Here is an 18688-nt window from a genome sequence, read left to right as displayed (position 1 = left end):
AAATGCATTTTCTTAGTAATGTATAATTCTTCCAACTTGATTGTTCTTAACTCCAGTTTGACTTCAGATACCTTGGGAACGTGGCAATATCTCCTTCACATATTACAGACTGAAATGAGAAAAGAAAAATGAATGAACAGAACATAGTATTATAAATTGATAAATCACCTTGCATTTAAATTTTCTTACCAGTTATAGACCTACAGAACAATAATGCAGGTTATTTCTTTCCTGCAGAAAGATTTAGAAATTTCTCAGATGTTGAAATAAGAAATTCATAAATAAAAAAAATTAATTAAAAATTAAAATTACCATTGTTCTGGAAATGGTATAAATAAAACTATACACTTCATTTTAAGGCTATTTTCTATGCTGTTGTTAAGAATTTGGAATTAGTATATTCTTGTCTAATTCTCTTAAGTGATTTTTTTTGTTTGTTAATATAGTACTATGTTTTTATAGCTAAGCAATCACTTGTAGTTCAAGGATTTTAACAAGGAAAGGGGTTTATAAAACTAACAAGCTGAAAACAAGGAGTAAGTAATACCTTATTTAAATTGGCCACAATTAAAATTTGGAGATAAAATCCATTAAAACCCATAACTTAAAAAACTAACCCAGTCCAGCGCAGATAAATAAGTAAGTTTTGAGCTCGCGGCGAAAGGTTCGGAGGTCCGGAAGTTGACGAAGTCCTGGGGGGAGTTCGTTCCAGAGGGCGAGAATTTGGGAGAATATTATTTTTTAAAAATAAAAGTGATAGTCTGTGATACTTCAACTTGCTATTAACATTAATTAAAGATAGATTAGAATAGAATAGAATAGAATAGAATAGAATAGAATAGAATTTATTGGCCAAGTGTGATTGGACACACAAGGAATTTGTCTTGGTGCATATGCTCTCAGTGTACATAAAAGAAATCAAACCAGAGATCACTTTAGTAGTTAATAGTTCTTTTAATAGTGTTTTTAAGCATTTGTATAAAAGTTCCCTTCTGGGGCAAAAAGGGAAAAGTTAACTTGGTAGAAGAAATAGGGGTTTTCTGATCAGATAATAGGTATTCTTAACAATGATGTTAAAATGTCAAAAAACGTGTGTCATATTGTTTATTTTGTCATTTTCCCTCACTTGTCCATACTGCAGTTGCCTGTGGCAGAGATATAGTCTGAGACTCCTTATTTAAGCTTTTAGCATTTATTCAAGTACCATGTTTCCCCGAAAATAAGACCCTGTCTTACATATTTTTGAACCCTGAAATAAGCGCTTGGCCTTATTGCCATGCGCTTAAAAGCCAGATTGGGTTTATTATCAGGGGAAACAGGGTAGTTCTGAGTAAACTTACATAGAATTGTAGTTTAAAAGAGCAGAACTCAGGCACCAAAGTAGATTTAGAAATTGAAAAAGGATTCTAGATTATTTGATAAAAAAATGCATTTTCTTAGTAATGTATAATTCTTCCAACTTGATTGTTCTTAACTCCAGTTTGACTTCAGATACCTTGGGAACGTGGCAATATCTCCTTCACATATTACAGACTGAAATGAGAAAAGAAAAATGAATGAACAGAACATAGTATTATAAATTGATAAATCACCTTGCATTTAAATTTTCTTACCAGTTATAGACCTACAGAACAATAATGCAGGTTATTTCTTTCCCCTGCAGAAAGATTTAGAAATTTCTCAGATGTTGAAATAAGAAATTCATAAATAAAAAAAATTAATTAAAAATTAAAATTACCATTGTTCTGGAAATGGTATAAATAAAACTATACACTTCATTTTAAGGCTATTTTCTATGCTGTTGTTAAGAATTTGGAATTAGTATATTCTTGTCTAATTCTCTTAAGTGATTTTTTTTGTTTGTTAATATAGTACTATGTTTTTTATAGCTAAGCAATCACTTGTAGTTCAAGGATTTTAACAAGGAAAGGGGTTTATAAAACTAACAAGCTGAAAACAAGGAGTAAGTAATACCTTATATGCACATAAGGTATTAAAATTTTAAGATGGAAAGAGGGTAAAATTGTTAGCTGAAAGGGCAACAAAAAGTCTGTGCAGGAAAAAAAGATCAATACTAGGGCTAGCTTATATAGCGTACCACTACTTCAAGAAGTCTGCTCCTAAAATTTATGTGTCTATTAAAACATTAGCATATTTCAAGGTGTGATGGAAACCTGAAAAAAACAGGCTTCTTTATGAATAGCAGTGTGTTTCTCTGCTTGCATGATGTCAAAAATTTCCAAATAATTTTAGAACATGTACAGTATTAGTAAATATACCCCCATCCATCTCTGTGTTTAACTCAGTTCCTGGTACTACATGGTTATGGCAGGTTTCCTGGCAATACAGACATGTTTTTTTTAAATTTCCTTCCAGCTGTTTTTAAAATCTCAGCCTAGCCTATAGCTCACGGATTTCCCAGGATCTCTAAGTATTGACCTGGTCTGTTCCTGCTTAATATTTTTTTGAATTAAGTCCAAGTTGTCTAAGGTGCCTATTTGCCTTTAATCACTTTCATTCTCATCAGAGTGTTGGAAGAAATGTCCATCTGGGTTCAGTTCCAAGTGGGGAGAAAGACATTGGAAACATGGAGCTATTTGGAAAGATGGTTTAATGGCAGAGAGGACCACATGGTTTGAGGCCCTGGCCAAAATGAGCACATGGGAGAAGGAGGGAGAGGGGAAGAGAGAGTGAGACCCTCTCTTGGGCCCCTTCTTGGAGCTTCCTGTTCCTGTGAAAAAAATGTATTCTGATTGGTTGTCAGACTCCCATGGGGCCATGCAGGGGGAGCTTTGTAGGTTGTCTTACGTCCCAGGCTTGGTTGAATCTTGCTGAGTGATGCAATCTTCCCAGGTGCCATGTGGTGAGTTCTATTGCTAGATGGGTAGAGGGCTAATCCTATTATGTCCTGAGGGCCATGTCTTAATCCCATCACCCTTGAGCTGAAGTGGGGGGGGGCAGGGAACTGCTTTGTCTTTAAAACGTTTTTCCCTTTCTCATCCAAGGAAATATAATATTCTGCCTTTCCAACATTTTCTAAAATATTTCATTCTTCTAGGAGGGGGGTGGGTGCTGACTTCAATAGTATGCAACAGACTATGATTATTTCTAAATGATGGTGCATAAATGACAATGTTAGAATAGAAACAGTCCTTATATACTTTTGTCTAATAGGCGAATGAAAGTATGTAAGCTGCAGTTTGTATCCCGATGTGTGTTTGGGCACTTGTCCCCTGTGGACACCCAGTTTCAACTTTCTGGCTGCAATAACATGAAAAAAAAAAAACCTGAACAAACCAATAATTTATCCTTAACTCTAGCTCCGTGATTAGTATTTAAACTGATTACAATTAAATCTTTAGTTCTCCTTTTTTAACAAATACAATTTTTGCATACAAGATGAACGCTGATTATAATATACCATTTCTGTTGAACAGATCAAATGCTCAGTCTCTAAGACTGGGAAAAAAACCCAAAATATTGTTATAATGGGCTGAATTATCTGTATGATGTCTAGTCCACTAGTTTTGAAAGTTGCTCAGCTATTCTCCACAATCCAACAATCAATGAATGCGGTAAATAATTATTACCACTTTATTACTGAGAAAATATGATTAGGCTGGAATAATAGCTGCCGTCTAGGTACAGAGAATAACTGCACTTTATAGCATCCCAAGAATTACCTCAAGATGCAATCTTCATATTATTCTGCATACAAGTCCCAAACCTACATATCTGACCTAATGATTTTTTCTTCCTGCAACGGAGCTGTGAAATTCAAATCTCTAGAAGTAACAAGACAGCATCACCATCAAGAATATTAATTTGTACTGAAACAACATTAAGACACCAGACATCTTTTTATTAATGTTTCTATTCCTCCTTCAACTACGGTATTAACTCTTCACGCTCAATCTAATTCTTCCAAATGCCTCTCGTGTTTTAACGTAAAAGCTTTCGAAAATAGTGTGTTTCAGTTCACGTTTCTGCTTCTGTAATTCAGAAAAGCGCCTTACAACGGCAAGTCAAAAACCCGCAATTTGAACGAGCCAACGACTATAGTAAAGTAGGGGGGGGTTGGGGGGAGAAAGCCCCGCCAAAATTACAGGCGGAACTACAATACAGGGGACCCTGGGAAGCTGGTGGAGGAAGTGACGTATTAGCGTAGGGCATGTGGTTTGCTAGCAGTAGGGCTAGTCAGCCGAAAAAAAGCTCCTGGGAAAAGGAAGCGATGTTGCAGCAGGACAGTCTCGTCGGAGTAAAGTCCTGTTGTGGCGAAAGGTTGTTGATTGAGGCAGCTGGTAAGGATTTTTGTTAGGCGTCTAGCAGCGATTGGTTGGATAACGAGCATTTCTCCCGATCTGACGCGGGAAAAATGTTCAGGGCATGTTGCTGTTGAACTGCAGATTTTGAGAGACGATCTTGAACTGCAGGGCAAGCGGGAAAATACTTCAGAGTTTGCTCAGTGCCGGTTCTCCGCGACTCAAAGGCTACAGATAAGATTGCATGTAGAAGAGGATAGCGCTGGGGAAGAGAGGCCTAAATGAGGTATTGTGAAGTCTAATGAATCTCTTAGGAGCGACAAGTAGACGACCAAAAGTCTTCCCTCTCTTCCGCCTGTTGCTAGGGTCTCTGTTTAGCAGACGGTTAAGCAGTTTCGAAGCGCACGTGCCAAAATCCCGATTCTTTTATATTCCTTTTTAAACGAGGACCTAAACTCCCATCATTCAATCGGCATCTTTTAGACTCGCCACTCCACTCACGGGAAAACAGCAAGCCAATTAAATTGCCTGAAGCGGGACTTGGAAGAGCGAAGATTCCGCCACCTTAATACAAGTCCTTTCGAGCCCAGCTTGACTTCATAGTGATTTCACAGACGTGTCAGTGTACCGATTTTGGCAACAAAATCTACTAAATAACTAGATAAAAATTATTTTTTGTTATATGAATATATTTTGTAAGGCAACATAAGTAAATAAAATACCTACTTATTTAAATCTGTTCACCTAAAATGCTTGATTGCTTGGTGGAAAAAGCTTTAGATACTGTAGTTACTTGCAAGTACAGTCTTTATATTCAGTTGGAAGTTTCATCTTGAATCTATAAAATTCTCGGACAACTACAGGTGGTCTTCCACAATGTACCACAACGACCGCAATTGAGCCCAAACTTTCTGCTGTTAAGAGAGAGATTTATTAAGTGAATTTTGCCCCATTTTACAGCCTTTCTTGCCACAGTTGTTAAGTGAATCAATGCAGTTGATGTTAGTAACATAGTTAAGTGAATCTTCCCTATTGATTTTGCTCGTCAAAAGGTTGCAAAAGATCACATGACCTTGGGACACAGTAATGGTTATAAGTATGAACTGGTTGCCAAGCATTTGAATTTTGATCACATGGCCATAGGGATGCTACAAAGTGTGAAAAATGGTCATAAATCTTTATAACTTTGAAAAGTCACTATATGAACTGTTCTAAGTCGAGGACCACCTATACTGGCATTCAAGTTAATTTGTTTTACCACTTAGGGTTTAGCATGGGCTGTCTACCTCCACGCTGAAATAAAATTAACCTTTAGAGGTAATAGAATGGCTACTATATTGACTTTCTTCCTGAGGATCTTGTAAGTGCATTATTGAATTCATAGCTTCCCCCACTTTTTGAGGCTACAGCTCTATTTTGTTATTATCATTGGCAGATTCCATTTGTCTACATCATGAAAAACCTACATTGGGTTTTGTGCAATGATTGATTCTTGTTCTTTCAGCCAAGACCATATTAAAGATTACATGTATTGGCGAATCAGATTCAGAAAGGTAGATTGTGTTGATTTTGTATATATCTTATATCCACAGATTAAAAATGTTGGGTTATTGGGTATTATGCTATTGCTGTAAATGCTTTTGTCTTGGATAATTTGCCGAACTAAAATCTGTACAGCTTTTGAAAGGAAGCTTTTATTTATATAAATATGAAAATGATTCCATTAGAGATTTTGCTTGTTTTCTGTACTTTTCTTTTGTCTATACTCCTCATGTTGTTAATAAATTTATTAATCAGTAATTATTTTCATTCTCAGTTTGTGGAATGGATAGTACTGCTAATAAGAACAGAATTGGGCCCTATAAGAATAAATTCATAGTCAAGATGTGGAACAGTTTACCAAAAGATGGAGTGAAGGCCATCATTGAGAGGTCTTTAAAATAGAGAATTAGAGAATTCATGTGGCCCTCCCGAGCTCCATTTTCACTGGCAGAGGGTTGCAGGAGACAGTGACAGCCAAAAATGGAGCTCGGGAGCCTGTTTTTTGCTGGCAGAAGCACTGTAGGCTGATCCTTCACTGTTTCCAGGGTGGCCCTGTGGGCCAGATCTAAGTAGCCTGCGGGCCAAATCAGTTTCAGTTTGAAACACCTGTTTTAATGTTTTCTGTAGAAATAGATGCCATGGACAATAACAGTATGGGAAGAATAGTATTGTAAAGTATTAGGATTTTTATTCCTTTACTAATAAATTCTGGTTTCACATTTATGGGTTGCCCAAAACATTTTTATTGTTTTTTACTCCCAATCTAGTATCCTTAGGAAGTTCTCTCTTTTCCAGTGCTTTGGAAAGTTTGTTCTTGCCGTTGTTAAGATATATCTTAGTACATTGCGATTTTTCTCATTTATGTTTTCTGGAAGTATATTTAATTGAAGTATCTTTGGTTTCAATTCATATTTTACTTTAAGGATTTTTAAAAATAAATTGATGTATTATTTTACAGTACTTTTCTGAGTTTTTTTCTCTGATGCAGGTAAAAAATGGTTGGAGGGGAGTTCATGGCTAAAATTTGGAACATGTTTATCTATTTTGAGCCCACCTTTATTGTACTTACAAATAACTCAATTTGGTATCTAATACTCCTTTCTCCTCCTATTTTTCCCACTACAACAACCCTGTGAGGTGAGTTGGACTGAGAGAAGGTGACTGGTCCAAAGTCACCCACCTGGCTTTTATGCCTAAGGCAGAACTAGAATTCACAGAATTCTAACCTGGTGCCTTAATATTAGACCAAATTATCTCTTGTTCCTGATGTACTTTACTACTATTCACAGATATAATTATAATGAGACCTAACTAGGTTGACAGTGTGTAGCTATTGTTTGTTATGGGGTGGATATGTTTTTAATGTGAATCACATAAAATTGTTATTTCCTTATTACTATCTTTCCCTCCCCCTCCAATATAGGATTTTAAGAATGGATTATTTTGTGGCTTGCACATTCCTCTTTACACTGATATTACCAAGAGGTATGACTACTGACACAGAGAAGAAAACCTCAGATTCAGGATTGGAAATCTGTATCCTTCTTCCAGTTTTGGATCTTGGATTTGAAATTGGCCATTTAAATGATATTTCGGAGATAGACTAGGAGCAAGATGGAATTGCCTACTAAATTGGGACAATCTTGAGGCATCGTGGAATCCCTCTGGATTCATTAGAGACCCTTTTGAAGGGTCTGCAGTGTTAGAGTTCCAGGACTGCTATAATCTGCAGTTTGACAAAAGAAAAATTAATGTCTTCCTACCCAGTGTGTTCCAAAATGAAGACCAAACTAAGTGTGTGCTCATCCAGGTGTTTTGGAGCTGCAATTATTTCTGACAATCCCATGGTTGCCATAGAATCCATCAACACTGGAAAATCTATCCCATCCCCCAGTCATGGAGGTTGAAATCATCCCAAATTGAAAGTCTTGGGAACTCCAATATCAACCTGAGATGAGTTTTAGGTGCTCATGAAGGGCCACTTCTGAACAGCTAGGTGGTCAGCACTTTAGCCCATTTCAAAGTGTAGACACTCATAACCAATCCTTTTTGGAGTAGCAATAGCACTTAGACTTATATACCGCTTCATAGTGCTTTTACAGCCCCCTCTAAGCGGTTTGCAGAGTCAGCATATTACCCTCAACAATCTGGGTCCTCATTTTACCCACCTCGGAAGGATGGAAGGCTGAGTCAACCTTGAGCCAGTGAGATTTGAACTGCTGAACTGCAGTCAGCTGAAGTAGCCTGCAGTACTGCACTCTAACCACTGTGCCACCTTGGCGAAGTTCTCCTTGTCACTTCAAAGTTCTCATGAACAATCACAAAACTCTGGTTTTGATGTTGTGACTAGTAAGATCTGAAATCATCTGACAAATTTCCACCATACCCATTTTTGTACAACCAAGTCTCAGTAATATGTATTAGGTTCATGTGTTTGTTACCCATCTTGTCATAGATGGATGCAACTTTATTCTGCATAGGTCTAGTATTTACCAGTAAGATCTAAAGACAGGCACCTGATAATTCATCACCTGAATTTGGGTGACTAGTATATTTCATGTTGGCATTTCTAGATTTCTGTTAGGATAGGTGATTAGATTCTGTAGTTAAAATAAACAGCTTTGTGAAATGTTTATCTTTGAAAAGGTATAATTAAAGACAAAAAGATAGATTGGAGGATTATGCTGTATATTATGTTGACAAGGCCATAGAACAAAATATGGGACTTCTGATCTGTATGGTTCGCTTGACCAAGACACAGATAAGAAACTATTTGAAGTAAAGCGCAAAGACCAAATGAATGCACTGAAGAACCTGATTGAACTCAATGATGTCAACCAGCAGTACAAAATTATAGACATCATGCTCAAGGGTCTTTTCAAGGTAAGCTTTGTTTGTATGTATGTATGTATATGTATATGTGTTTTCTGAGGTTTTCGCGGATGTTTGTATGTAGGTCTTTGGTTATTCGGGTTTTCTCCCGCGTAAAATTGGAAGTGTCTTGGCAACGTTTCGACAAAGTCTCATTTGTCGAAATGAGACTTCGTCGAAACGTTGCCAAGACACTTCCAATTTTACGCGGGAGAAAACCTGAATAACCAAAGACCTACATATGTATATGTATATATACATATATTTATTCACCTGTAAATTTTTTGGCCTCATTCACTTAATACTTTCCTATGCCCTAGTATGGAGCATCAAGAGCTATTTCTTTCTCACTATAAAAATACAGCACCTTGATATGTTTTGGATGATGATTTTTTGATCATAGTTGAGGAACTTTACTCTTAATCTCCTGGCAAAATGTACACCGTACATGTACCTCAGATACTGGGGCAGCCTCTAACTTGGTGCCCTTCAGATATCTTATAAGTTCCATATTTCCTATCCAGAGGCCATTGAATTTGGGTCAGCTGGATAAGTTATTTATTTTATTATTCTGCAAATTATTCTGCCATGGCACCTTTTCTAAACTCTCTAGCCTGATAAAGTTACATCAGCTAGTTATCTTCATCCAATAGATTAGAAGAAAAGATTGTACGAGGGGAATTAAGAAGGGACTTGTTGGCACATACGCCCTTGTTGGGGCAGAATTGGCATAAATTGACATGAATTTCTGTTATGATATGCAGGTTCTTGAAGACTCACGAGCAGTACTTATCGCAGCAGATATTTCACCGGATGGACCATTTTCTCATGATGAGAAGATAAAGGATGGTACAGACTTTTTGCTTTCTAATCACAGTTTCTTTGTTCGTCATCTTTTATCCATTAAATGTATAGCTTTGAGTTGTTAAGCAATAAAGTTCTGTCATAGTGGGTATTTTTTCTTAGTCACTTCTGTTTTTGTACATCGTTATTTATAATAGTCATAAGATCATTATAACTTGTGAATACAGCTACATGCATGATGTATAAAACTTGAAACAGACCAGAGTCTTGCTATGTTACTTTAGTATTTAAAGGAGAAATAATATTTTAGGAGATGGCCAATAACAAGATAGGTTTGATTTTGGATTTCCTCAATTAAATATCCATTTAATCCCAGGTATAGATATAAATAAATAGGTATCTAGCTATTCATACATGTCTGTATTGAAGAAGTTATGTTCTAAGCCAAAGATCAGTGTTTTTCTAAACATTTAGGTAACATATTTGAATTTTCAAATGCTGCACTTCATTCTGGATTAATGATATGCCCTTATTTTTATGCTTAATCACTAATATAGATGAGAATCTTTACTCTTCTGTCTTTCCTTTCTTTCCCTTGATAAACAAAGATTAGGAAAAAAAGTTTTCTTTTGATTAATACTTAATCCAAAGCAATGATTCAAGTGTGTTGAATAATTAGATTGTTCCCAAAAACATGGAATTGGTCTGAGTGTTTCATTGTAACTCTTTTTCTTAGCCTATTCTCATGTGGTGGAGAATACTGCTTTTTTTGGGGATGTAGTCCTACGTTTTCCTAAAATAGTGCATCACTACTTTGATCGCAATTCCAATTGGAACAACCTTATTCGCTGGGGGATCAGCTTCTGCAACCAGACAGGCGTATTTGATCAAGGACCCCACTCACAAGTATTAGGATTGGTAAGACAGTATGCCTGCTTGGCACCTCCTCTCAAGTTTGTTTATCCTTTAGAATTTGGTAATAATTCATTGAAATTGGGTTAAAGTTTGAGGAAAACAAATATTTGCTTGAAATGTTTTAGGATGTTTCTATAGAAAAAAATTGTGGAGAAACTGCACATAGTTAACTGCCCAGTGTTTCTTCTGATAGATGGGCAGTATATAAGTTTGTTTAATAATAAATAAGTGCTTATATATAGTTCCCCAATATTTCCAGTTTTGCAGATAGGGGGATGGGATGGTTCCACGAAAGCAATCAGCAAGCACACGGACACACATACAGCTCCATTTGTGCGAGCAGCATGCATATATGCCTGCCTCTCATGAAAATGGAGCACATTTGCACACGCTCACATGCTACTCGTGCAAGTCAGAATGCGTGTGCTTGCTGGCCATTTTGGTGGCCGGCTGCAATCCCCTCACAGCCCAGAGGTTGGGGACCCCTGACTTAGATGACTGGTTTATACAAAAGTTGCATACTTATTACAACAGATAATTTGTTTTTTTAGTATATACATAGGCATATAGAAATGTACTGATACCATTTTAATAGCATATCTGAATGGTCTAGCATCCATTATTTTGGTCTATTGATTTAGCACATGTGTACTTTCTAAGCTGAGAAGTTAAAAAAGCAGTCAGGACAAAGACAGCAATCAACAACTTTGGTATTGTTATGCAAAAAATATCTTGGATATGTCCATAAAATCACCAGGAATTGAGTTTAGAAGATTGGTAGAAGGAGATTGGTTTTTCCTCTTCACATTATAATATACAAAGTCTATTTAAAATCTTTATAGTTTGCATAGCTGTAGCACAGCATAGATGGTTGTCAGATTAATAGGTCAGCTCAGAAGTTCCATGCAAAAGTTGGTGTCGTGCAGTATGCTTTATTTTGCTGCTTTGAGAGAATTTGCACTTAAAATACCAAATGAGAAAACTAGGAGATGTATTTTTATTATATTAATTAATTTGACTTTTATGAAGTCAAATGAATTTTATGAATTTGCCCATGGGGACCCGGGGGGATTAACATCACATAAAAACAATTGAAAAAACATTGATGAATTCTGAAGCAGATAATTTCTTAAGGGTGCTTGTAGCCAGGACTAAGAGGTTGGTGAGAAGGAGGGATAATAATATACTGTAGATGAGAATTATTTTAATGTATTTTCTTCCACAGATGGCTCAAGAGCTAGGAATTAGTGAAAAATCTCCAGACTACCAGAATCCCTTTAAAGCAGACAATTCTGAAGTAAGAGTCCATCTTATCTATTATTCCTAACTTTTTCCTCTCTGGTTATTCACAACTTTCTTATGAATGAAAGAAAGGGGTAGCACTTGCTTGATGGCAGTAGTTTTTTCTTGACAGCTTTGAATCAGAAATTTTCTCCGTAGTGATCCTATATAGCCAATCAAATGCATGTTTGCTTATATTACCTATACGTAGCACAGATGATTACCCCTTACAGCAGCGGTTCTCAACCTGTGGGTCGGGACCCCGTTGGGGGTCGAATGACGATTTGCCAGGGATCACCTAAGACCATCGGAAATATGGGAAGTATACTTGCGAGTTGAAGAATCGCGCTCCAATGGTTGACTCCACAAGCCAGCTGCAGGCTCTTCAAATCGCTAGCCGAATTCGGCTTCAGGCGCGATGAATTAAAAAAGAGAGAAATCTTTGCTCTGATGTCTCCCTCTCAAACCAGCTGCAATCACTCCCAGTCGCTAGCCTAATCTGGCTTCAGGCGCGATAAACTTAATAGGGGAGGAGTCTCTGCTTTAATGCCTCCGGCCTCAAGGCAATCGTAAGCAGTTCAGATCGCTAGCCAATATGGCTTCAGGCACGATAAATTCAAAACGAAAATAATTTTATGGTTGGGGTCGTCACATTGTGGGGAATTGTATTAAAGGGGTCGCCACATCATGGGGAATTGTATTAAAGGGGTTGCCGCACTATAAAGATTGAGAACCACTGCCATACATGTTCTGCTTCAGATATTAGTTTTTTTAAGAGGAAGTGGACTTTCTGATTTTTCTTTGAAGATGTTTTGCTGAAGGAGCTTCTTGGATGAGAAGCAAAACGTCTTCAGAGAAAAAACAGAAAGTCCAGTTGCCCTTGAAAAAGCATCTTTGGGACAACCATGACCTGGATGACTGAGAATTTCCATAGACATTTAGCAATACACTTTGGGATGAACACCCTTCAAATGGTGAGGGAATATGAACGGATTTCCAGAAAAATTGCAGACTACAGGGACCATTTGCACTTCAGTTTGAGATGCAGACAGGACAGACTCATCCCTAACAACCTGTGCCTCTGAAGGGACACAGAGCAGAAAACATCCTGCAGAAAGCACAACACCAACTCCTCAAAAAATTAAGAGCTGAAGAAGCTCTTTGGATGAGAAGCGAAACGTCTTCAAAGAAAAACCAGAAAGTCCAGTTGCCTCTTCAAAAGGTACCCTTGGGACAACCATGGCCCGGATGACTGAGAATCTCCATAGTCTTTCCCTTTCTTGTGCAGAGTTCCAAATGTTTGGAGCAAAAGTACAGGGAACCTGGTGTTTTGATTAATAGCTAGCTAGCTACTATCTCCTGAAGATCATTGAAATGTTAAAGAAAAAAACTGGTGCAGCTAAAAGGAAGAGAGTTGGCAACCAAAAAAGTGTTATCCATACTTTTGATGCCAGAATACCTAAACTCATTGTGTTTACTTTTTAGTTTTTTCCTGGTGCCAACACATTCCAGAAGGCTCTTCGGGAGGAAGAGAAGCGAAGAAAGAAAGAGGAGAAACGAAAGGAAATTCGCAAGGGGCCTCGCATCTCACGCTCACAGTCTGAGTTGTAATTCTAATGTCATTTGCCCTATCACTGAAACTTTGGGAGTTAAAACATCTGAAAAGGAATGCCCCTTTGTGACCTCAGGAAAATGACAAGCTGTTGAAAGGGCAGGGTTTGGAAGTGACATTCTTTCAACAGGACATTGGTACCTACTAAATACCTAGATGGAGACCACGAAGTTTCAGTGCATATTTCCTTATGGGAAGAAAGACTTTTCCAAGTATCTGGAATGTATAGAGTATGTCAGGGACTGTTTCTTCATGTGTATTTTTTAATCTCTCGTGGCTTTGCCAGTTTGTAATGCTAAGAGTTTTAGAAAAATGGGGCGAGAAGAGAAGAAATTAATTCTGTGGTATATGCCATGTCTGCCATTTATGACATGTAATACTATGTATCATTATGCAATCAGAAAAGTAATATATTATTGCTGCAACAGATTTTGTTCCTGTGCAGCAAACAATTTCTTTAAAAAACTTTTGAATTCTGTTAGAGATGCACAAACTTGGAAATATTAATTAGCGATAAAGTACTCTTTGAACACTTTTCTTTAAATTGTATGAAATGTGACTGGGAGCTGGGATACATCAAAGATATATTGTTCCTTAAAATATCATCATCATCATAATTATAATCCAGAGCCCCTGTAGGTAATATCAAGTTTTATCTGGTTGTCAAGCTTCCTTCATTTCATAAGGCTGTTAAAGTATTTTCTCCTAAAAGGGAAGAAAAGCTTTTGGTTGAAAAGAAAGTCAATAAGGCTGTGCTCCACCAAATAATAACTTTATACTTGAACAAGAGAATAAAGTACTAAGGTAAAGTGGATCTGTGTGATAATTTCATAATCTTGACAGCAGTATTGACAGCAGTATTACTATCACTACCTGAATGAAAATTACTGAATGGCTTACAGAATTCCAGGGTCAGTTTTTAATTACTAGCTTTGCAAGACTACTTTTGAATTTCATTTGTAGTATTGTATGCGTAGGTCTGGTTGTAAACCATGTACATTTACGTTTCTTGTCTGGTAATCAATTTTATCTTGATTATTATAAGATACCTATTTGGCCTTAGATTTTACACTATAAAAAAGCAAAAGCTAACCATATGGCTTTTGTTCTTTTTTTTTGTTTGTTTTTACTATTATACCACAAAAAATGACCAGCAGTAAGTTTAACATATGGGTAGTGAAATTATGGAAGCATATTTTTGCTACTCCTACTGTCTGCCTGATTGTTTCATAGGAAGAAGTTGCCTTTTTTCTCAACATTTTCAAGCGTTCTATTGTAAACCACCCAGAGAGTGCTATAAAACACTATGGGATTGTATATAAATCTAAGTGCTATTGCTATTGTTATTCTATGAAGGCTTACACTTGAAGCAGAGTTCAGATTTCATCTTAACTGTTAATTTTACACTAACTGGTTTCGGGATCAAAATATGATTATTGTTCTTTTCTCAATCTGTAGTTCTTCATTGGTGAGTTAAATTATGAATTTGCACATATCTACACACAATCAAGCTATGTGCATTTGGCACAGAACCTTTGCAGTGTTTGGCAGAATGGGTAGTTTTTGTTAAGGACTGAAGTTGAGTGGAAGTAGGAGACCTCTCTGTACATTAAAATAACTGGAATATTATACATCTCACACTTCTGGTGGCATTGCCTAAAAGGTAGTTTGCTCTTGGCAGAGGATTCTTTAGTGTAGAAGGAAGGTTTCAGGGGATACTGCATTTTGACAAGGCTGGAAATTTATTTTCTAAACAGAACCAGCTATGCTTGGTTTGGGGAAGGATATGTATTTAAATTGGAAATTGACTTTGCTTTTCTTGAATAAAACTAAAGTTTTTTTTAAAAAAAACCACTTTGACTTCTCATTCTTGTGAGCTATGTCAGTGTGTCACAGGAAGAGGAGAGAGGGATTTATTATTTTTAAGTTAGGTAGTTCTCATATTCAGAAAAGGCTGCTTTACTTAGCTGATGAGGTAACAACATTTTTAATCAATTACATCTAATTTTATAAAAGTTTTTTTCTAATTGGCTTTGCAGTTGAAAACTGTTGCAATTGGTAGCCGTGCTAATCATTTTTAATTTAAAAGCCTAAAGCTATACTTTAATTCACTGAACTATTATGTTTGCAAATTGTGGTTGAATCTAAGGCATTGGCAAACTAATATTGAGAGGGCCATGTCTTCAGATAGTTAGGCATCAAGTCATGCAGGTCTTTAGAAATATGGATATATGTCTGGAATCAAACTTAGAATAGCAAGTGCAGCTTAGAATGAGCATAATGTGATTCCACATGGCTACATCAGTTAAAGTCCATGTAGATATACGACGCTAGATGGAGCTTGTGGACCACCTACAACAGTAGCTCAACATATATCACATCATAGTAGTCTAAACATAGGTGTTTTTTTTAGCCAGACAATTTCTTGCCAAGTAATAATAAATCTAGCACTAGAAACTGATGCCCAGGGTTGCTCACTATTGTTCTATGATACAAGAGGCACTTGTGCTGCATGGGACCAAGATTTTGGAATTTTTCTATTCAGGGATACAGGCATCCTTTGCAATCTCAATGGTTATAGCTATGAATTATGTTTTTATTTTTTAAAAAATGAGCTTAAACTGAGGTTTGAGTTAAAATAATTACTTTAGGTAGTTTATCTTTACTTGTCATCTTCAACGATACTTGGACATGTTGATTCAAATTTGTTGCCAAAATGTAAATATATAACATGAAAGTATGCTTTTTCAGTTTTTCCCTTCCCCTAAATAATAGAATTATGAGGAATTTCTGCCCAACTTCTGGAAGGGCAAAATCTTTTAATTAATTTTTGTGTTGTCTTTTGGTATTTCACAAAATATAAAATTGGAACCAATTATTTAGCCCGTGTAGTCCAATCCCACGTTCAATGCAGGGATGCAAATTAAACCATCCTCAACAAATGGCTGTTAACAGTTAACAGTAACAGAGTTGGAAGGGACCTTGGAGGTCATCCAGTCCAATCTGTACTAGGGATTCGAACTGCTGACCTTTCTGATTGACAGGCTCAGTGTCTTAGCCACTGAGCCACCTAGTCAAGCTGTGATTAAATAAATCCAGTGAAAAGCCAATGGTCAATGGATGGTTAGTATCGGACCAGGACCAGGACCAGGGATACCCAGGTTAAAGTTCATCTTAATTCATTATACATTTTTCCTCCATGGATTTATCCAAACCCTTTTTAAATCATCCAGGTTAATGACCATCACCACATCCTATGGAAATGATTTCCACAGATTAATAATGTGCTATATCCACGATTCCCAAACTAATTAATCACAGAGTATTCAAAACATTTTACAATTTTCTCATAGGAACTTGTATAAGGCCCTGAATCATATTGGTTGTTCTGTACTGTCTTTTTCTAGCTCCGTTATATTCTTTTTCAAGTGCGATGGCCAAAACTGTATGTAAGATGGTACTCAGCATGCAGATATATTATAGTTTCGTATAATAAAATTACAATTTAGACAATTTTGTTTTTAATTCTTTTCCAAATGATTCCTAGCATGAAATATACATGCTCAGTGTCCTAGCCACTGAGCCACCGCGTCCTGTTTTAAAATACAAAAGATTAAAGTAATTTGAAAAGTAATACTGAGTATTAGGCTGTAACTATGGAAACACTGATGTGACATGCACCTGCAATTACAACTCCCTCCTTCACTAGTGGGAGTGAAGATTGTGTTTAACATGCACTTTCAAATAATGACAACACAAAAAATAGCAAGAACGGAGGCTAGAAAGATTTCTCAGAACAACCATTAGAGAAGGATGATAAAGAAGATAAAGTGATTCCTTTAAGCGTACTTGAGTCAAGGTTTGATGAAACCTTGAAGCCAAATTCACAATCCTTGAAAAAAAGATAAAGGAAAGGCTTGATAAAATGGAAAATTATTTAAAACAAATGTCTGGAGATATAAAACAAGTTATTGATAGGATGGAAATTTTGGAGAGTAAATCAAAAGTTAGGGATAGAGATTTTGGAGAGATGAATAATCTGTCTACTGGAACTTGGAAAGAATTCTCTTTGATTTAGCATTATTCCAGAGAGTTCTGATGAAGAAGATACAAGCATTGGCATATTTGTTGGACTGGGAAGAGGAGACTATACTAAGGCAAAGATTGACAAGGTTATTGAATAAATTCGAGTTTTGCAAGAATGAGAAACATTCTAAGGATTGTTTTAGTGCACTTTGAGAGGGAAAAAAAGGGATCAAGGTTTGCATCATAGAATAGAAAATTGAAGATTGATAATGCAGATATAATTATCTTAAAAGAAACTGCTTTTAGAATTTTATGTAAAAGAAAGTCATTCTTTTTATAGTCGATAGATATGAGTTGGAACTCAAAACCTGGCTATTAAGATCTCTAAGCTTGAGATTATACATATTTTCTGACCAAAATCCTGTAAGTTTGTTTTTTTTAAAAGGAAATTACCTCTTTCATATGGAGATTAAATGAAATGATATTTCAAAAAAAATGTTAATCATGAAAAATTTATAAATTTTATAGAATTTATAATTTATAGAATACTTTGAAAATCACTTAAATAAAGGTACTGATTTAAGAATGGTTTGGGAAACAAATAAAGCTTTTATTAGAGGTTATTTCATGCAACTTAATACTTAATGTAAAAAGAAGATTCAAGGCCTCCTGGCTATTTTGGATGAGTGAAAAAGAAAAGAGGAAGAATGAAAGAACTTGGCAGAAAAGACCAGCATTTCACATCAAATTAAACTTTTACAGCAATAATTATTTATATTAATAGTAAGAGAAATAGAAATAAATGTGAAATATGCTAAGCAAATGGTTTTTGAATATGTGAAGAAACCAGGAAAAGGTTAGCAGACATTAAGAAAAAAGAAAATTATTCTGAAACTTCAAGAGAGAGCTACTTTATCAACAGACTATGTGGCAATTCAAAAACTTTTTATCAGTATTATTCTAACTTCTATGAAGGACATAATATTCCCTTGGAAAAAATAGCTGATTACTTTAAATTTACCAACACTTACAAAGAACCAAAGACAGATTACGAAGGGACCTACAGTAGTACTCATTGTTAATTTGTTCTGGGAGGGGCGGTGAGTCAATGATAATTACCAAACAAATTTTTCCTATAAGGAATAATGTAGTAAGTCATAAGGCAGTGACACCGACAAGTTCTAGCATGTGTGTCAAGACAACATTTTTGGTCAAAATGCATTGAGTACCAAATTCCTTGGGTTTCAAAGCAGTTGAGTACCAGGTACCACTGTATAACAATAAGGGAGGTTATATATTATTATTATTATTATTATTATATATTATTATATATATTATATAACAATAAGCTAGAAATAATATTAAAGAAGAAAAA

General features: G+C 36.0%; 1 protein-coding gene across 4 annotated transcripts; it reads left to right on the top strand.

The window, feature by feature from the left end:
- The first annotated feature begins 4166 nt into the window (after positions 1-4166).
- CCDC134 (coiled-coil domain containing 134) lies at positions 4167-16800 on the top strand. 4 transcript variants are annotated; one of them, XM_058190908.1, is made up of 8 exons: positions 4174-4301; positions 5698-5815; positions 7228-7340; positions 8566-8687; positions 9440-9524; positions 10216-10397; positions 11620-11691; positions 13161-16800. In XM_058190908.1, the coding sequence occupies exons 3-8, from the start codon at positions 7238-7240 to the stop codon at positions 13284-13286; spliced, it is 690 nt and encodes a 229-aa protein (XP_058046891.1). In that variant the 5' UTR covers positions 4174-4301; positions 5698-5815; positions 7228-7237; the 3' UTR covers positions 13287-16800. The 4 variants fall into 4 exon arrangements, with proteins under 4 accessions (XP_058046889.1, XP_058046891.1, XP_058046887.1 ...); XM_058190904.1 differs by having other exon boundaries at positions 4203-4301; positions 5767-5815; XM_058190906.1 differs by lacking the exon at positions 5698-5815 and having other exon boundaries at positions 4167-4301.
- The last annotated feature ends 1888 nt before the right edge of the window (positions 16801-18688 follow it).

Source organism: Ahaetulla prasina, chromosome 7, assembly GCF_028640845.1.
Source record: "Ahaetulla prasina isolate Xishuangbanna chromosome 7, ASM2864084v1, whole genome shotgun sequence".
In the NCBI taxonomy this organism is placed as follows: Eukaryota; Metazoa; Chordata; class Lepidosauria; order Squamata; family Colubridae; genus Ahaetulla; species Ahaetulla prasina.
The sequence above is the reverse complement of the archived record's forward strand: the minus strand, read 5'-3'. Positions and strand labels throughout refer to the sequence as shown.

Excerpts from the sequence above, each read along its gene's own strand:
- CCDC134 (XM_058190904.1), top strand. The coding sequence starts at position 4,232 with ATGTTGCAGCAGGACAGTCTCGTCGGAGTAAAGTCCTGTTGTGGCGAA. Across the intron at positions 7,341-8,565 it reads AGATTCAGGATTGGAAATCT|ATAAGAAACTATTTGAAGTA; the intron begins GTATCCTTCTTC and ends ACCAAGACACAG. Across the intron at positions 8,688-9,439 it reads TGCTCAAGGGTCTTTTCAAG|GTTCTTGAAGACTCACGAGC; the intron begins GTAAGCTTTGTT and ends TATGATATGCAG.